Genomic DNA, 18,286 nt, shown 5'->3' on the forward strand with positions numbered 1-18,286 from the left:
ACACCTTTGTCTCGTTCCAACCTTGTGTCGCGAATAGCTACCCCATCACCCTCTATCCTTGGAGGGGTGAGAGGGGCAACGTTGAGAGGAGTAGTCAACATCAACAATAGAGACTCTATAGGAAAATGGTTGAGGCTTTGTATAGAAGGAGGTGGTGACCATGTTGAGGGACAGAGGCAATCTACGATATAACATAGTTAGACGATCATGAGAAAATAGAGATGATGACCAATGAGACAAAAATTAGTGATGATTTTATCTTTTAAAAAATAAAAGACATTCTAAAAATAAAAAAAGAACATTGGGAAAAAAAATTTAAGATTTAAAAACAAATAATTTACATGTAAAAATTGTCATATTAGGAAAAAAAATACTAATCATCTTTTTTTATAATGAAAAGCCACAACTGCAAGATATATTATAGCCTACTACTAATAATCATTATGACCATCGATATCAGTTATTTAACACCTAAAACAAACCACATTCATTTATCAAAATTGAGAGTTTGAATCATATATTTTTGACACATGAGACATTAGTATTTATTTATTCACTCAAAAAGGATAATAATGGTTAAAGTATCTCCATAAAATCTCATTGTAATGTTAATTCCTCCTTCCATCCAAAGGTCCAAAATTGCTGATTAAAAAATACGACTGTAAAGGTAAATTTATCCAAGTTACATAATTAAGACTCACTAAGTATAAACCAATTTTTTACTAAGAGTACTTAACAGGTCAAAAATATTCAAAATCAATCTAAAAGAGGGCGAAGATTAGATTCCCAGCAAGGAATCAAACTATTTAACACATTTGATCTCGAATTATTCCCAATGGATCACCTTCTTTAATGCTCATTTCTTTTTTTCTACAGAAGTCATGTGTGACAATTCATTTTTAATGAGTTGTAACTCATATGCTGAGCAAAATGTGACTTAATTCCGACTATATATATATATATATGTATATATATAAAACCAAATTCACATGAAACTGAAAGCTAATGACATTAGGATATAATAATGATAATTACAACTAAGTCTCCGCCAGAGAGAATGAAGTTTCTTTTAGGATTTAAAGAGGACCAAAATTTGCCCCAACAAAAGCTACACTACCAAGCCGTGGACCACAAGCGAAAGTGCCCCATTAAAGGAGGGCATGGGCCCTACCAAACTTATATCGCATCGGAGAAGGCGGTGGAACGAAAGGTAAAATTTGGGAGTCGAAGGGAACGGGTGCCTATTTCCATCTCCCAATGGCACACTTCGTAAATTGATTTAAATGTATGATCATTTACGGTATGGATTCGACCGGCAAAAGTGAAAAGGTCGAGTCGTCTTTTAGAAATTTCCAACCCTCATGACTCGTCACGTGAACGGTCCATATTCCCGCTAACGTTAGCTCGGATCCCACCCGTCCGTATCATCGATCTCATCGATCTCGGCCGTGCGTTTCTTCGCGATTGGTGCCGTTAGGTCCTCCGTCGTCACCATAAGAAATGTAGACCGTCCGATCGAGATCCTACGCTCAATCAGTCCTGGTCCTTTTCCTTGTAGCTCGCTTTTTCTATTTCCCCATTTCCCTGTTTGCTTTTTTTTTCTTATTGTTATTTTACGTTCGGAGCCATTACGTCTCCTGGAACGAAGAACCCTAGGCCCGGTACTTTTTCCAGGGTTGATAAATCACCGTCGAGAACATTGATCGATCGGGCGATTCCTGCGGGCAGAAGGCGGGATTGGACTGAGAAATCGGTTTGCCCGTCGATTGCGGATCCGATCGATGGGAGATTTGGCTTGTATCGTCTTTCTTGGTACAGGTATGTTGTTTTGGCATCTCCGGCCTCGATTGCTTCGTTGTTGCCGGGTGATCGATGGGGCAATTGAGACTGCTTGACGATCTTTGTCGTTTAGGTTTGTTTTAGGAGTACATTTGGCGTCATGCGGTCGGAGTTATGCTTGCGGATCCGAAATTGGGGCTTCGCTCTCCTCGTCATGTGATGGGTGATAACATTTGGGGGTTTCTGTTTCTTTCTTTGGAATTCAGGAATTGTAGATGGAAATTAGCTTTGAGCGGGCTGAAACATCCGATATACCTACGAAGCCGAGTTCTTTGGATCTCCAGAGCATTTGCGTGAAGAATTCAAGGAGCTCTGATAGAAAATCCTGGGCCGGGAAGGAGGTTTTGGTGTTGGAACAAGAATCCAGAGTTTTCAATAGGAAGCTTGGATCCGCGTTTGTGGAAGGAGGAGAATTTCTTTCAGAATCAAGAAGGAAACCAAGCAGAAAAGAGGCTTCTGTGAGCAGTCTCGAGCGTGGTTCTAAGAGGCAGCGCAACAGTTTAAATGTCTCAAGGCCGAAGCAAAACTATATTTCCTATGCTCAGAAGAGGGACAAAACCACCAACACAAGTGATGCGACACTTAATCTGGATTGGTCAAGTGGGAATGAACAATATTTAGAAACTGATCTTTATTCACAGTTGTCCAAAAAGACAGATCATACATCTTCAAGTGGTGGAACGTCTAAAAACGAGAATTATTTGGGAGAAGATCTCTTTATCCCGAAGCGGCCTAGGGGTATCTTTAAGTGGAAAAAAGCTAAAGACCCTATTAGCTTGGGAATTCCAGTTGGTAACTCTAATCATGAGTGGACTAATACTGATACCCAGGACCAAAAATCATCGATTAGTGTAAATTTAAATTCACCAGTGTTGAATGACAAGCAGAAACAGAAAGCTGATGATTTTGAGCCGAATGGGTTCAATAAAGATGATTCTGCTCCTTGCACTAGTGTTGAAAATGAGAGTCATTTTGAGGATGATGATAGAAAGGTTGGAATTAGAAGGAAGTTGAAGATGTCTGAATGGAATTGTACTGGGAATGATGCACCTCTGATAGACAACTCTGAGGATTCAGTTGGGGATTCTCTGGATGATGATGAGGAGAACCTTGAAGAAAATGCTGCTAGAATGCTTTCTTCGCGATTTGATCCAAATTGCACTGGTTTCTCTGGGAAGAGAACATGTGCAGCAGATCCGGTAGAAGGATCATCATTTTTGCAATCTGCCGGTGGTAGGTTGAAGGTCTTACAGGCTGAATCTTGTTCAGTAGATGCCAAAGGTCGGGTGCTTCGGCCAAGGAGGCACAATGGTAAAAGCTTTGCTAGGAAGCGTCGCCACTTTTATGAGGTTTGCTCAAGGGATATGGATCCCTATTGTGTCGTTAAGCAGAGGATCAGAGTATTCTGGCCTTTGGACAAAAGTTGGTACTTTGGCCTAGTCAAAGGTTATGATCCTGTAACTAGGTTGCATCATGTCAAATATGATGATCGTGATGAAGAGTGGATAAATCTCCAAAAGGAGAGATTCAAGCTGTTGCTTTTTCCAAGTGAAGTTTCCAGCAAGTTTAATTTTGGGAAACCAGGGTCCCAAGTAAGACAGAAGAAAATAGAAAAAAAGGTAGAAGCCACACAGAGCACTTACATAGGCAACCTCCTGGAATCAGAACCCATTATCTCATGGTTGACACGCACAAATCACCAAGTTACATCCTCCTCATCTAGTACCATAAAGAAGCATCTTAGAGTTCGTCCTTTGAAGGACATCGGGCCATCCGTGTTATCAGAGCCAAGGGAAAATATGTCAGTGAATCCATTGGATAAGAATCTAAATAAATTATTTTCTAATTTCAATGAGTCAGGCCAGGCATGTGATTGGAATATTAACAGTCTCTCTAAGCTAAAGAGGAGTATTGGCTGTGAAGGCAGGAAGTTACCTTATGTTTATTTTAGGAAACGGTTTCGCAGCAGAAAGGATATTTTGGACACTAAAGTGGCACACAACGTTGCTCCTGATGGCCCAGGTGGTTCAATGAGCATTTGTGCTTCCATTTGCAACAGCACAACAGCTATAGAGAGATTCAATATAATTTTGACATGGTTGGAATTCGGAGAAGTAATATTTGAGTCGAGCTTACCACCACAATGTTCTCTGGCACTTGCTTTTCAAAAAGAAAGCATTTGGCTCTGCCAATCCCTTTATATTCTGCATCATGGTCAACTAGTTTGTTCATGGCCTACTGTTCATATGGAGGTCTTTTATATTGATAATGTTCTTGGGTTGAAGTTTCTGTTATTTGAGGGTTGTTTAAGGCGTGCAGTCTCTCTTTTCTGTTTGATCATCACAACTGTTAATGGGCATATTGTGAAGAGTAATTTCACCGAGCCAGAAGTATCATGCTCATCAATTGGGCTTAGGATTTCAACCTTGCACAATTTAGGTGTAAAACTTCTTTTTGTTTTGAATACCTTCTTCAATATGGAGAGTTTAAAATGGAGGCATCTTGAAGATAAACTGAAAAATCATTGCACAAAGGAGGCATTAATAACGACTGAGTACACTTGTTCAAACATCCATGAGCTCCCTGGCGGTCAAATAGTCCACAGTTCTGATATGTCACTTGAGGTACTCATTTCTGTTTCTTACTGGGCTGCTTTGCTGACAAAATGTAGTTGTTCTTAATGTTCTATGTAATTCATTTTACTCTTCTTGTGTGTAGAAATTTGTTTTAGCATTTAGAATGACAATCTCTCTACTCAGTCCGTATGAGCTTGGTGCTTCAGGTGATTAGAAATATTACATGATTTGAATTCCCTCTAGTGTTTAATCCTTATTTGCCCCTGACAAAGAGTATTAAGTGCACTTACAGAGGTTGTAAAGCATGTCTGGGACACTGTATTTAGCATCTCTAGTTATGAGCCCTGCAAAGAATAGTTATCAGAACCAAACTAGTCATTGGCCCGGCCAAGCTTCAGTTCACTGGGTCACTAATTGGCCAGTAGGTCAGCTAGTGGAATTGCAGAATTTAATGAAACATATTAAATACACACACACATATATAATGGCTTTACCTGTTTTTTTCTCTTCTTGTCTTCTTCATCTTCTCCTTCTCCTTGATTTTCAATGGATAAGCCTGGTTTAATACTGGATGGTAGAGCAGTAAAACCATTCACTTCTTGTACAACTGCTAAGGTTTTATCACAATACGGTAGCTATGGCAAACCAATTAACTCATTGATCTTTTGCACAACTCCTCTGAAGTAAACCTTTATCTATTAAGTACTACACTTTCAAGGGATTCAAATGGGACTAGACAAAATTTACAGCTTCATGTTCGAGCTGCTCATGCAGGGAAGTAGGCCTTCTTAGCTCCATCTGTTGATCATCCATCATCCTTTTCTCCTTGTAGACGCAATATTGTTCCTCTCGTCCTCTTCTTTTTATTCCTCTGCTATCTTTTTACTTCTTTATCTCCTCATCCTTTCCTTCTCCTTTACTTCTCAGTGCGATCACCATTTTTTACAATTTTCCTTAATTTATTAAGTGGAATTACGATGAAGAATTACTTTTATGCTTCCAATCATTTTCCAATTTGATTTTGGAAAGAAGGGAATTAATGCCTTTTTTAAATATTTAAAACTGGTTGGTTCATGCAAAACAAGTTAATTCTTATTTTTAACTAAAATTCTGGTTGAGTTGGTTGGTTCATTCTGGTTTTTTCCCTGATATTTTAATGGGACTCACTTCTCCAAGAGCCTGGTCATGTTTTTCCTTGTCAGAGTGATCAGTGCAGTCCATTTCTGATAAATATGCTGTCAAGTAAGCATGTTTCCTTTATGACATGAGGCTTTTTTCTCGTTAGAGATTATTCAAGGATTTAGTACATTCTGAAAGGAACAAAGAAATCCTGGTAACCTGTGGTGTCGATTGTCTGGATCTAGACAAAGTGTTTACTTGTAAAGTGGTTGGATTGTCTACGAACTAAGTTTAACTTGTCACATTGTTCTAACAATGTGTGAGAAGTAGAATTGTTCTTCCTGGCTTGTGCATTATGTTGTTCTGCATGACTCCAAGCCAGATAATCTGAGATATTATCTAGATGTCATAGCTTACCAAAATTAAATGACAGATATGTGTATGATTGCGAGGTATAATTCTGACCTTGTGAAAAGTTCCTATTTGCTTGTTTTAGGTTTAAATAAATATAAACATATTCTAAAATAGGCAAAATCATAATTGGAATAATTTGTAAATTAACTATTTCTGAAGAATACCTTGGACATGCTTTTAAGTCTGTTGGCTGGCATTTGTAGTACTTCGACTTTCTTGTGCGTGTTATGGCATCACAATCTCAATGTTATTCAACTACACCTACATGCATTGTACTATGCTTTTGTCTTAGATCTAATAAGTAAATACTTTTTTAGTTCATCATTTGATTAGTCAGATCCATGAGCAACAAATTGAACTTGGCATATTCCTTGTATTGTTGTCTGGAAGGTGTAACTGCATATCTGGAATGTTTGTACCACAGAATTTTGAATTTTGATGGACTTTAGTTGTTTAATGCCTACTAATTCCTGTAATTAGTTAACTTATGTGTTATAGTGTTACACTACCTAATTTTGCATTTGGTGCAGTTCAAGACTTTAAGCACTGGAGATTTGTCATAAACATATTATAGTTGTTCTAGTAGTTTTATATTAGGCAAGCATCTAGTTGGTAAGGAGCAATGCCCAGAACCTTAAAACTTTAGGCTCATATTTATTTGCCTGACTTCAAATACAATTTATGTTGTTTTAATTGAATAAGAATGAATTTTGCATATGCATCTGGTATACTTTTCTTGGTGCAATCATGAGAACAGCAAGGTATTATTTCACTCTAGGAACTTTATAATTGTTTTTACTGGTCCATCTTGGAAAATTATTGTGCCAGATGGGCCTGATGAAATATGAAATATTTGGGAAAACTGGATTTGTTGTTGGATTTAGGCAAATGAGTTTTGGACTTTCTATATTGATGTAGTTGATATCCGAATATACTGTGAGCTGTCTTTGCAATTATCCATTTGGTTCTCAAAGCCTGTGCAACAGTTGGTTTAGATAGTTTCTGATGTCTTTGCTCTTTCCTGGTGATTTTTAGGCAGTTAGAAAGGATGCTCTTCTTTTATATTAAAGGCATTCTTTACATGTCACTCAATAAACTTGTATTTAAGCCAATATCTACTTCATCAATTAGTGAGTCTGGTTTGACCAATCTTTTATGTCCTTTTTCTTCTTTTGCAGAGATTCTGGGAAAGATCAATCCTGGTTCATAGGTCCAATCCAGAGAAATTGGTTGATACAAGTACAAATTCTGTTATTCACTATTTGGCTCAAGAACATGAGAAGCCTCTTCTATGTTCCCAATTTTTTGCTGCTGGGCCTTCATTTTCACTCAGTCTGCATCTGAATTTGCTGGTTGTGAAAGATCCATCTTCCTTTTGTTCTGAAGACAACATTTTAGTATCTTCACAAAAACACACAGATAATAATGATAAATTGACAGCTAATGGCTGCTCTTCTGCTGAGGACCCATCTAAGCAAGCTGCAGAAACTCTTGATAACTCAGGGCCCTTGTTGAGCCAGGCACCAGCAAGTCATGGAAGACCAAGCACAGATGCTTTGTGTGCTGAAAATGATGGTAATTTGAATGGATCCACTAAGAATTTTTTCACTAGTGAGGTTAATGTGATTCAAAATGCTGTTGGTGGTAGTGGTAATGGGGTGAAAAGCACTGGCGATGCGGGTGCTATTCAGTTTGGAAGATTTTCATGCAAGGCTGGAACATCACAATTTGTTGAGGTTTCCTGTTCTGAATATCCTAAAGGTTCCTCTCCAGACAAGTCCCTTGATAGAGGATGCAATTCTTGTATCAATACTGCAAACCTCAAGGCTCAATTGTTTGATGAAGTTGAGAATCATTCTCTTCATAAAGGATTGCTGATTGCTCACCCTGCATCTAACTTAGTCCTTGAAATGAATGCACACACGATACACAATCCAACTGCTCCGCGAAGCATGTGGCATCGCAATCGCCACACTTCACTTTCACGGACATTTATTCATCCTCCAAAATTTGGTTCGGAAGACCTTGTGGCAAATGGCCCTACTAGTCGCTGCAGGAGGCGTCGAACTCAAGTTTCATATTCACAGTTATCTGTAGGTTATGAACATTCTGCAAAACCCCAAAACAATCACCAGAAGGTACAACCTCATAGAAAAGTGAAGACTCTTCTTGCAAATATTTCATCAGATTGTTCTAGAAGTCCTCAAAATTATCTGGACTCAGTAGACTGTGCTGCTAATGTCCTTGTTACTCATGGTGACAAATGTTGGAGAGAATATGGAGCCAAGGTTCAACTTGACTGTGATGATAAGAAGAATTGGAGAATATGTGTAATGGTTTCAGGGGCTACCAAATATGTCTACAATGCACACCATGTTCTGCAGCCTGGATCCACAAATCGTTACACTCATGCAATGATGTGGAAAGGAGGAAAAGAATGGATGTTAGAATTCACTGACAGAAACCAGTGGTACATTTTCAAACAAATGCATGAAAAATGCTACAACCAGAATATTAGGGCTGCATCTATTAAGAACATTCCCATTCCAGGAGTTCACATGCTTTCAGATGGTGATGATGGTTATGTTGAAGTGCCTTTTGTGCGTGGTTCATCAAAGTACTTTCGACAGATGGGAACTGAAGTTGACTTGGCCTTGGATTCATCTCGTGTGTTGTATGACGTTGACAGTGAAGATGAAAAATGGATATGCACAATGAGAGTTACTATGGATGCCATGGATGGTAAGATGCCTGAGGTTACAGAGGATATCTTTGAAAAGGTCATCGACATGTTTGAGAAACTTGCATATACTCTACAGTCCGAGGAGTTCACCAATGATGACATCGAAAGATACATGGCTGATGTTGGACCAGCAAACGTAGTCAAAGTTATTTATGAGTATTGGAGGCTGAAGAGAAAGAAGAAAGGTTTGCCTCTGATTCGGCAATTTCAGGTGAGATTTGATTAGTCTACATTCTTTATCATTGTATTTTTTTTTCTCTTGTGAATAAATTCATGCATATGCTGGATTAAATCTACTGCCAATGAGATGATTGCTTATTAGTTGTTTTAGACTGCATATGTTGTAGCCTTGTAGGTGTTAACATGACTGCTGCTTGCTTGAAGTCTAGTCCCCACAACTATTTTTGTTCACAGGTTTTCATTTTTGGCTTCAGACCCGCTCATTGGTCAGATTTACCTAGTCCTGTTGTGATAAGGCATGCCTAATACCATGAAGTTTGCAGCTAATGTAAACTCTATGTCATTCACCAATTACTGTTAACAGTTGGAATTTTCATTTGCTTAGTATCTTTTTTATTGGGTGTCAAACTTTCAACTGGCAAAGTTAAACGTTGAAACCAACAAATTGCTGTCAGTTCTATCTGAAGTGTAATCTTATATTTATCACTCATTTGGTTGGTCCAAGAATGCCAAAGAAGGAAGACAGATGAAGTGAGACATAACGAGGATGACCTATGTACACCATTCATCCAGGGCTTTCTTGGTCAGTTCACTGGCCCTCCCAATTTGATCTTCCATTTTCAGCATGACTCACCTGATCCATCACCTATAACACCTTCGCTGACGGAGGAAGTCAAAGTCCAAAGAGTGGTGGCTAGCCACGGAGTTGACTCCAATAGTAGATGTCAAGAAGGGGATAGGCAGTTAAGGTGCAGGACTTGTTGCTAGCTACTAGGAAAGCAACTTGCACACTAGCTAGGGGAAAGACATGTCATGCAGAAAACAGGCACTAAGAAGAAAGAATTCCATTGACACTTAAAACTTTTTCCCTATCCTCCTGCTATTTCAAAAATTCCCAAAAAACCTTCTTTTGATATTGAATACAAATCAAACTGCACCCAACCAACTCAACTTAAAAACAGGGGATAACTCAGAATCCAAGACGAGACTGCAAAAGCACTGATCCAATCATTCAGAATCCAAGATCACCTACTACAAACAAATCAACTGCATTCGGACTGAGGAAGTCAAGGTGCATAAAAGAAAATGTAAATTGGGGGCGGCTGACAAAACAAGTTTTAGAACAAAGCAGAAAGAAAAGCACCAAGAATGAAATCAGTACTTATCTTTTTCGACCCAAGGGGCCTGTTTAGAATAGACTGAAATGACAAAAAGGCTGAAAGACAACTCTCTCTCATTAATATTACCAAGAAATGCAGAAATATAAAATCTACTTTCAAGGACTGCTACTCTATAACTCACTAATTTTTGCTATATCTGTAGAAATGCAAATTGTTGCTGTATGAGTAGGAATAGTGTCATCAAGGGTAATATGTTTGCCAGGAAAAGAAACCAGAAACAGGTTGAGTTGATTGTCTGCGACTTCTGTGGGATTGGCAATTAAAGAGATAATAAATAGAAATGGCTGTCGCCATGAAAAGGATAATCAGAACTCCAGGTTCAAATTTTTTTCCAGTGTAGTTATTCAGAAGCAGAATCTACCTGTATGATTGTTTTTTTTTTTACATTTTTTAATAATTTTGAACATGATATCATTTTCATTTGTTCAATATTTTGTGAACCCTCAAGGATTTGAAACAACCATATCTTTGAGGACCAAAGCTCAGGTTTTAGTTGAAGAACCAAGTAAAATAGCAAGCATTGTTTACAAGGTTGCTAAAATAAAATAAATTGCTCAATTGTTCAACTCTCGTTTTTGATCTATGTAGTCATAATTTGCTTAATATAAATGGACTCTTTTGTTTGGAAGGTAAGAATGATTCTTACCTATGATTATGATCATCCCATGTATTGTGTATAGAACAGTTTTATTTGAGGACCTTTCAAGTAAATAGAACACTTCTATTTTGGTACAAGGAAGCATTTAATATCATATGTTCTCATTTCATGGCTTTTCAGCCTCCTCTGTGGGAATGTTACCAGCAGCAACTAAAGGAGTGGGAATCAAGCATGAACAAAATGCCTATCCAGCCTGAAGGTTGCCAGGACAAAGCATCTTCTCAGAAGAAACCACCTATTTTTGCCTTCTGTTTGAGACCACGAGGCTTGGAAATACCAAACAAAGGTTCAAAGCAGAGGTCTCATAAGAAGCTTATGTTCACTGGTCATCATAATGCTTTAATGAGAGATCAAGATGGTTCCAATACATTTGGTACTTCTATTAATTTTTCCATTTCTTTTGGTTCTTTGGTTTCTTTATTGATAATGTCTTACTGCTTTTGTGGCAGCAGGGAGAAAAATCGATGGAGTTTCAGTTGGTGAGGTTGCTATCTCCAGCTATGAATCTTCTGATTCTTATCATGGGCTTCAGTACCGATCTACCTTTTCACCAAGGGATACTGCAAGCACAGAATCTTTATATACTAATGATGGTTCAGAGAGATATCCAGAACCAAAGTTTTACAGAAATATTTCAAAAAAGATTGATGCGTTCCTATCCCCGAGGGATCCTCAAGAAACACCATTGTCATATAACCAAAGATCAAATAGAAATGGAATCAATAAACGGAGTTATGAATTTTGTGAATGGTCCAGCATAAAGCAATCTCAATGCACTGGATTTCAGAGACATCACACTGACATGGATGAGTTCAGGCTGCGCGATGCAACAACTGCAGCTCAGCATGCATTGAACATGGCTAGACTTAAAAGAGAGAAAGCACAGTGGTTGCTACACAAAGCGGATCTTGCGCTTCATAGAGCCACGGTTGCAATTATGACTGCAGAGGCAATAAAAGCATCTGAGAAGGATACTGTTGGTGATGGGTAATACGAGGAATCAGGGATATCTTGGTCAGATACATGACAATTGATTTTTCATGTGTTTTATCAGTTTGCTGGATAAAAGCTTCTTTGGAGATTGGTTTTGGCATATTCGTCTTCGAGGGCCTCTGATTAGTGAATGTTTGATGGATTCCAAGTGTTGTTGATATGGGAACCATGCAGAGACAGAAATGGGTTTTTTGAGAATTTTGTTCAGCTGCTTCAGTTCAACTGTCAGCTTTCAAATGTAGTCTTCTCTAAAGGGGATTTCTTATCCCTCGAGATAGTTGTAGTTTTTTCTGCTAATCATGTACAGAACTTTTCTTTGTTCTTTTTACCTGTATTTCTGCAAATGTCTAATGAAGCGTTTGTACGAAGTTCTTCGGTGCCTCACAGATTTACCTTGTTATTAGATTATTGTCTATCTGAGGAGTGTTGTGTGTCGATCATATCTACATGTAATAAATTAAATTATTTGGTATGAAAAATTATTTGGATTTTTATGTTTATTTTTTTTTTAAATCAGTTTTAAATTATGATATTTTAAAAAAAGGGGTGACTATTTGGTCCGGTCTTGCGTGAGAGAAATTGGGAGGGGTTGATCTAAGCTACTTAATCAAATATTTTGAAAAAAATTTAAACCAATTAATCTTGAAACCAAGCTACTTCCCCTCTGGTTCATGTTCTAAATTTTTATAAAGATTAATTAATTTTATATTTATTCATTGATTGAGATGAGACTAATATATATATATATATATATAGTGCATGTCTTTTTCATGCATGCATGCATAGATGAACGACTATAAATGAATAAACGAAAGTGATTTAAAAAAAAAATCTATTTCGCTCCGGGGAGCCTTGACACGGTTAAAAGGCAAGGTTGGTGTAGCAAACATTAATATCATTGATGCATGCAGAGAATAGATTTGATACGAGCCTCAGAAATATACTCTAGTAAACAGTACTAGGATAACACAAGAACTTCATTTTCTCTTGTTCCTACTCTGGATGTAGCTTATACATCTCTAAGCCAAGACCTGAACTGAACTGAACTCTTCTCCTGGCAATGCTTCTAGATACGATTCCACTCATTCTCTTAGCGCTTCAAAGTCCGTACTCAATTATTCCCTTTCCGCTCTACCTAGTATTTTGAGTGTAATTCTGATTATAAGATCTATACAATATGATGACAAAGGTCACATGAGTTATTATAGTCTATCTTTCGATTAATTAAGGTGAAACTACTCGAAGAATACAATGATGTAGAAATATATAACCAAACAGATAAGGAAGCAATAATGAGTCCAAATTTAAATGACTATCCAAAATCAAATGGTAGTAAGAACAAAGGCGTAACAAGAGCGACCTGTGGTAGTAGGTCTTGAGCGAGTTTTGTGCTATTGCTAGTTGTGCTAACAGAATTGGAGTGATTGTCTGCATCATGCTTGGAGTTGATAAGTAAGTTGAAGAAAAGGCTTCAAACATAGTGATTGGTGCTAAATTCTTGGTTGGAGATTGGACAATAGAATCATCGAAAAGTCGATTTTGGCAAGGTGGAGGTTGATTTGGTGAAGCATTATTATTGACAAAAGAGGTGCCAGAAGGTTGGGAAAAGGAGCTTAAACCCTTAGTGTAGAGCATATGGTAGCATTAAAAATGGTCTTCGATAATCACACTTATTGAAGTTGAATTGGCTTAACTCGTTTTTCAAATGTTATCATGTTTGAAAATTCAGAAGCCACTTGAAAATGCTCCTTCGCTTTATTTTTATTCATTTATGTTAAGCAATCCAAAATTAAATCGACAACCTTCTTATGATTATCCTTGTCTGTATATATAAAAGAAAAAATTGAGCAGGAATGCGCCGAGGGAGGACTCTCTTAAACAATTATTACTATATGCAATTCACTAGAAGTTCTTTGCTAACTTTCCCATCGTAAAGTTCATAGATGATATCTTCTGTAACTTTTTGCACGTCGGATGTTTCCACCACAAGAAAAAATTCATCCAAGCATATGGCTTCTTGTCGACATCAAGTTCCCATACTTGGTTGGTCCCATCTCCACACCACGAGGAGGGCGACCAAGAACAACATTAACAACTAGCAACATCATATAGAGCATGAAACCACTCAGAGAGAGAGAGAGAGAGAGGATGTTAAAAAGAAGTATCAATATTTTTTAATAAGGTAAATTGAATTTGAGACTAAATTCCAAATGGGAGATAAAATATACTCATCTCAATTTTTCTCCCAAATTAAAAAATAATAAATGGTACACACCACATTATCATTATTTTCTAAATTTTCATATTCTAATATAGAATATTTATTATAATTTGGTATTTATTTCCTATTTTTAAATATCATGATAAGAAATAATTTATTTTTTTTTATATTAATATAAAATAAAATATGGAATAAATATCCTCAAACTAGTAAGGATTCTTCCTCATGATATTGATACTTCATTGATGAAAAGAGAGGAACCAACATAGGTCATCGCCTTTAAGAGATTGTAGGATTTCGATTGCGACAAAAGAATCAAGAAGGGTTATTGCCTTTAGGAGATTGTAGGCAGTATATTGCAACAAAGGTGTCAACGATCTTTGCCTCTAGGATATTGTTAGTTTTTCATTTTTTTCTTTAAGTTTAAGTTTTAATATAATTGATTGAGCTTTTAATTTTTAAATATTTCATAAATTTTATATTTATTAATTTTTTCAAAAAAGATGATTGGTGTATATAGATTTAAATATTGTTAATGTTAATTTTATTTATTTTTACTTTTGTATCATATTTTAAAAAATTATAGACTATCTTTAGTAAAAAATCATATCTTCATGTAATAAATTAAATAATCTAGTATGAAAAATTATTTAGTTTTCTATTTTTTTAAAAAAAATCATATTTAAATTATGATATTTTGGAGAAGGGGTGACTATTTAGTCTGAGACAATCAAAGTCTTGCCTGATTTGAACCCAATCAAATCAGCTGGCTCGGATGTGTGCTCGGGCCATGCATGAGGGAAATTGTGATGGGTTGGATCCAGGCTATTTAATTAATTTTTTTTAAATATATTCTAGTTGGGATGGGTTGATTCAAGCTATTTAATCATTTTAAAAAAAAAATATAGACCAATTGATCTTGAAATCAACATAGTTCATATATATATATATATATATATATATATATATATATATATATATTAGTTCGATGATTGTTTTTAATAATTAATGAGTTATTAGACGTGATGGTTAAATAATTCTCTCATTTGCTTCTTACAATGTTTGAACTACACTGTTATGGTTAACGAATGTATTGTCCTAAGATTACTCGTTTATTTTAGATAAAGTTTGATTATGGATATTTATATTTTTGAAACTTAATTTAGGAGATCCGTACTGAGAATGACTATTGAAATAATTTTTTTGATCTTAATTTGCGAAGCAGCTTTGATATAGCGATAGATCGAAGAAACAGGTGGAAAAGACTTCTGTACGCTTTCTTCTTTTCTTATGGCAAATTGGTCAGAGCTCACGAAAGACGTCTTGGGTATGATTCATGGTGAACTCTCGATTTGTGATTACGTACGTTTCAAAGCCGTTTGTAAACATTGGAACTTGGTCAACAAGTTCGAGGACCAATGCCGTCTAAGGCCACAAGCCCCGTGGCTCATGTTCTCCGGTGATGACAATTCCACGGCCAAGTTCTTCTCTATTGTCGAGAAGAAAATTTATAAGATTCAATGCCCGCAACCTATGATCGGTAAAAGGATCTATGTCGGTTCTTGTCATGGTTGGCTGGTCACTTTGGATGGACGCTGCAACATGCACCTTTTGAATCCACTCACTGGGGCTCAAATCCGACTCCCTTCGGTGCTAACCTTACCCTTTATCAGAGACATTTATAATTTAGAAGGACAAATCACCAACTTCAATGTGGAACAAGATCATAACCATTACTCTTTATGGCTCAAGTTCATCCGCAAGGTCGTCATCTCTAAAGCTCCTGATGCAGACAATGACTTCACCATCATGATGATCTATAGCCATTGGTGTAAGCTAGCCTTTGCCCGAGCTGGGGATAAGGCTTGGACACCTATAATCTCGCCTTATTATTACTCCGACATAATTTATAGCAACGCCAAATTCTACACTATCAATTATCGCCAGATGATCGAGGTATGGGAGGCAGATGAACTTGTCTTCAGCATCATCAACTTAGACTTGCCTCCGGATGTTTTGCTAAGGGGCATATGTTACTTGGTTGAGTCCCTAGACGGTAATTTGATGATGGTACAAAAGGAACAAAATAAGTGGAGTCCTACGGACAACCCTAAGAACATCATGTGTACGGTGTTTTTCCTAGATGAGCAGACTTATAAGTGGAAAACGGTGAAGAACTTACACGAGCAAACGTTGTTCATAGGCACAAATCAATCATTGTGCCTTTCTACTATAGACTTTCCAGAGTTGAAACAAAACTGTATCTACTATACTGATGATATGTTGGACATCTGTGGATCCTATAGATATAATAGACGTCATATCGGAATATTTTACTTGGAGGATGAGATGACGCGACCGATAGATCATCTTGGATATCACTATTGGCCGCCTCCTCTTTGGTTAACTCCAAGTCTATCTTGAGTAGGTATCGTCCAAGTCTTGTTATATCAATTTATCATAAATATTTTTGTCTTGTGTGAGCAGGACACGGATTACTTGGCAAATAAGCAAAATGTACTTAGCACAAAGCAACTTATAAAGCTTCCAAAAATAATTAAAGGATGCTTTAATTTGAATTTTCTAAAATTATGTTCATATATGTGGCATGATATTTCTTGCTTTTAGTTTTATTGGTATTAGAATGGTGTTATTTTGGTTTTTCTTTCCTTTCAAATTTTTGTATGAATTAATTATAGGTAGTTTATGCAATTTAAATTGTTGTGGGTTCTATATAATTTATTCCTTCTAAACTAGTGTGTTTGGAATATATGCTAACTTTTATAATATTTTGAATTATAAAATCATTATTATTATTTTAAATCCCGATAACTAAGATCGATTTGATTCATTTATATCAAAATTATTCTTTTTCTTCTCTTCTTGATTTGATCAATAAAAGAAATTATGATTTTTTTCTTTCAAAAAAAATCTTAGAGCTCGTAGTTTGCTCTGAGTGGGCCTTAACATAGTTAAAAAACAAGATTGATGTAGCAAACATTAATATCAAGTATGCAGAGAATATATTCTTATAATATGATGGCAGAAGTTATGTGAGCTAGTTATAGCCTATATTTCAATTAATCAAGATGAAACTGCTTGAAAAACACACTGATATCGAAGTATATAATCAAATGGACAAAGAAGCAACAATGAGTCAAAATATAAATGACTAGCCAAAATTAAGTGATAGGTAAAATAATTATTGCCTATATCATGCCTACTAGTGTTTGGAGTTGTTGAGTAAGTAAAATAAAAAAGGCTTCTTCAAATACTGGTCAGATATATGACAATTGATTTTTCATGTGTTTTATCAGTTTGTTGGATAAAAGCTTCTTTGGAGATTGTGTTGAATATGATATTTTGACGATGAAACTAATTGATAATTATATTTATATTTTAATCTATGTTTTGAGTGACATAGGATGCTTCGATCAGGATGAGATAATTAAAGCAGGAAAAATTATGTTGTGCCAGGGGAAAACATGTTAGAAGATTGGACGTCGAACCGATGGATCGGTCGACGTATCGATAAAAGGTTTTGAGCCATGGATTTGGGCATCGGGCTAAGAACAGTGGATATTGTGCTAAGGATATTGGAGTTGCGGAGTCAACTGGCTGATTGGGCAATATATTGCAAGAGAGGACGATGAGTCGAAGAATCAGATGAAGCGTCGAGGGACCAATGACATGATCGGACAATGTGATTAATGCTTAGTATTAATTATCTAGATCGAAGTATGGTTTACATGTGAAGGATTAACTACGATAGCAAGGTATGAAGCAAAATGAAGTCCCGGAGTCAAGGACACGATTTCGTTGGGAGTTCGAGAGTTCGTCGGAAGTTCGGACGTTCGTCGAAAGTTCTGGCGGAACCAACCAAGAAGTCTTGGAGCTTGCTAGAGAAGCTCGTCGGAACTCGCCAAGAAGATCATCGTGAAGTCCAGGAGCTTGCCGGGAGTCCGTCGGAACATTATCGAGAGATCGTCGAAAGTTCGTTGGAAGCTCGTCGGAAGAATAAATATAGGGACTTGTTTAGCTTAGCAAATGTCTTAGGATTTCATAGTTAGCATGTAATTGAGCTTGGATTTGGGCCAACCTAATTAGGGGCCAACTAGGCCCATGTAAGAATTATGTTGGGCCCAATAAGAGACTCAAATAGTGCCCCAAGAAGTCTCATCATCGTGACACAGTTTTTGAGATCGTGTCAGGCGGTGGTACCGCTAGTCTATGCGGTTGTACCGCCCCTGGTAGGGTGCCAGGCGATGGTATCACCCTGCACTGCGCCCCAAGCGGTGGTATCGCCAGACCTGGGCGGTACCGCCCAGGGCAATGTCAGTGTCAGATTGATACGGGGCGATG

The 18,286-nt window shown here is 37.0% G+C and overlaps 1 protein-coding gene across 4 annotated transcripts; it reads left to right on the forward strand.

Annotated features, from left to right (window-relative positions):
• The first annotated feature begins 1,607 nt into the window (after positions 1–1,607).
• On the forward strand, positions 1,608–12,087 carry LOC135616884 (uncharacterized). Of its 4 annotated transcripts, none has more exons than XM_065116598.1 (5): positions 1,608–1,818; positions 1,913–4,463; positions 7,127–8,902; positions 10,831–11,083; positions 11,160–12,087. In XM_065116598.1, the coding sequence occupies exons 2-5, from the start codon at positions 2,055–2,057 to the stop codon at positions 11,699–11,701; spliced, it is 4,980 nt and encodes a 1,659-aa protein (XP_064972670.1). In that variant the 5' UTR covers positions 1,608–1,818; positions 1,913–2,054; the 3' UTR covers positions 11,702–12,087. The 4 variants fall into 4 exon arrangements, with proteins under 4 accessions (XP_064972670.1, XP_064972673.1, XP_064972672.1 ...); XM_065116601.1 differs by having other exon boundaries at positions 11,163–12,087; XM_065116600.1 differs by having other exon boundaries at positions 2,046–4,463.
• The last annotated feature ends 6,199 nt before the right edge of the window (positions 12,088–18,286 follow it).

The sequence above is a fragment of the Musa acuminata genome, chromosome BXJ2-7 (assembly GCF_036884655.1).
Source record: "Musa acuminata AAA Group cultivar baxijiao chromosome BXJ2-7, Cavendish_Baxijiao_AAA, whole genome shotgun sequence".
Lineage (NCBI taxonomy): Eukaryota > Viridiplantae > Streptophyta > Magnoliopsida > Zingiberales > Musaceae > Musa > Musa acuminata.

Coding starts and splice junctions, on each gene's coding strand:
- LOC135616884 (XM_065116599.1), top strand. CDS start 2,055: ATGGAAATTAGCTTTGAGCGGGCTGAAACATCCGATATACCTACGAAG. Junction 4,464..7,126: donor GTTCTGATATGTCACTTGAG/GTACTCATTTCT, acceptor CTTCTTTTGCAG/AGATTCTGGGAAAGATCAAT. Junction 11,084..11,159: donor AGATGGTTCCAATACATTTG/GTACTTCTATTA, acceptor CTTTTGTGGCAG/CAGGGAGAAAAATCGATGGA.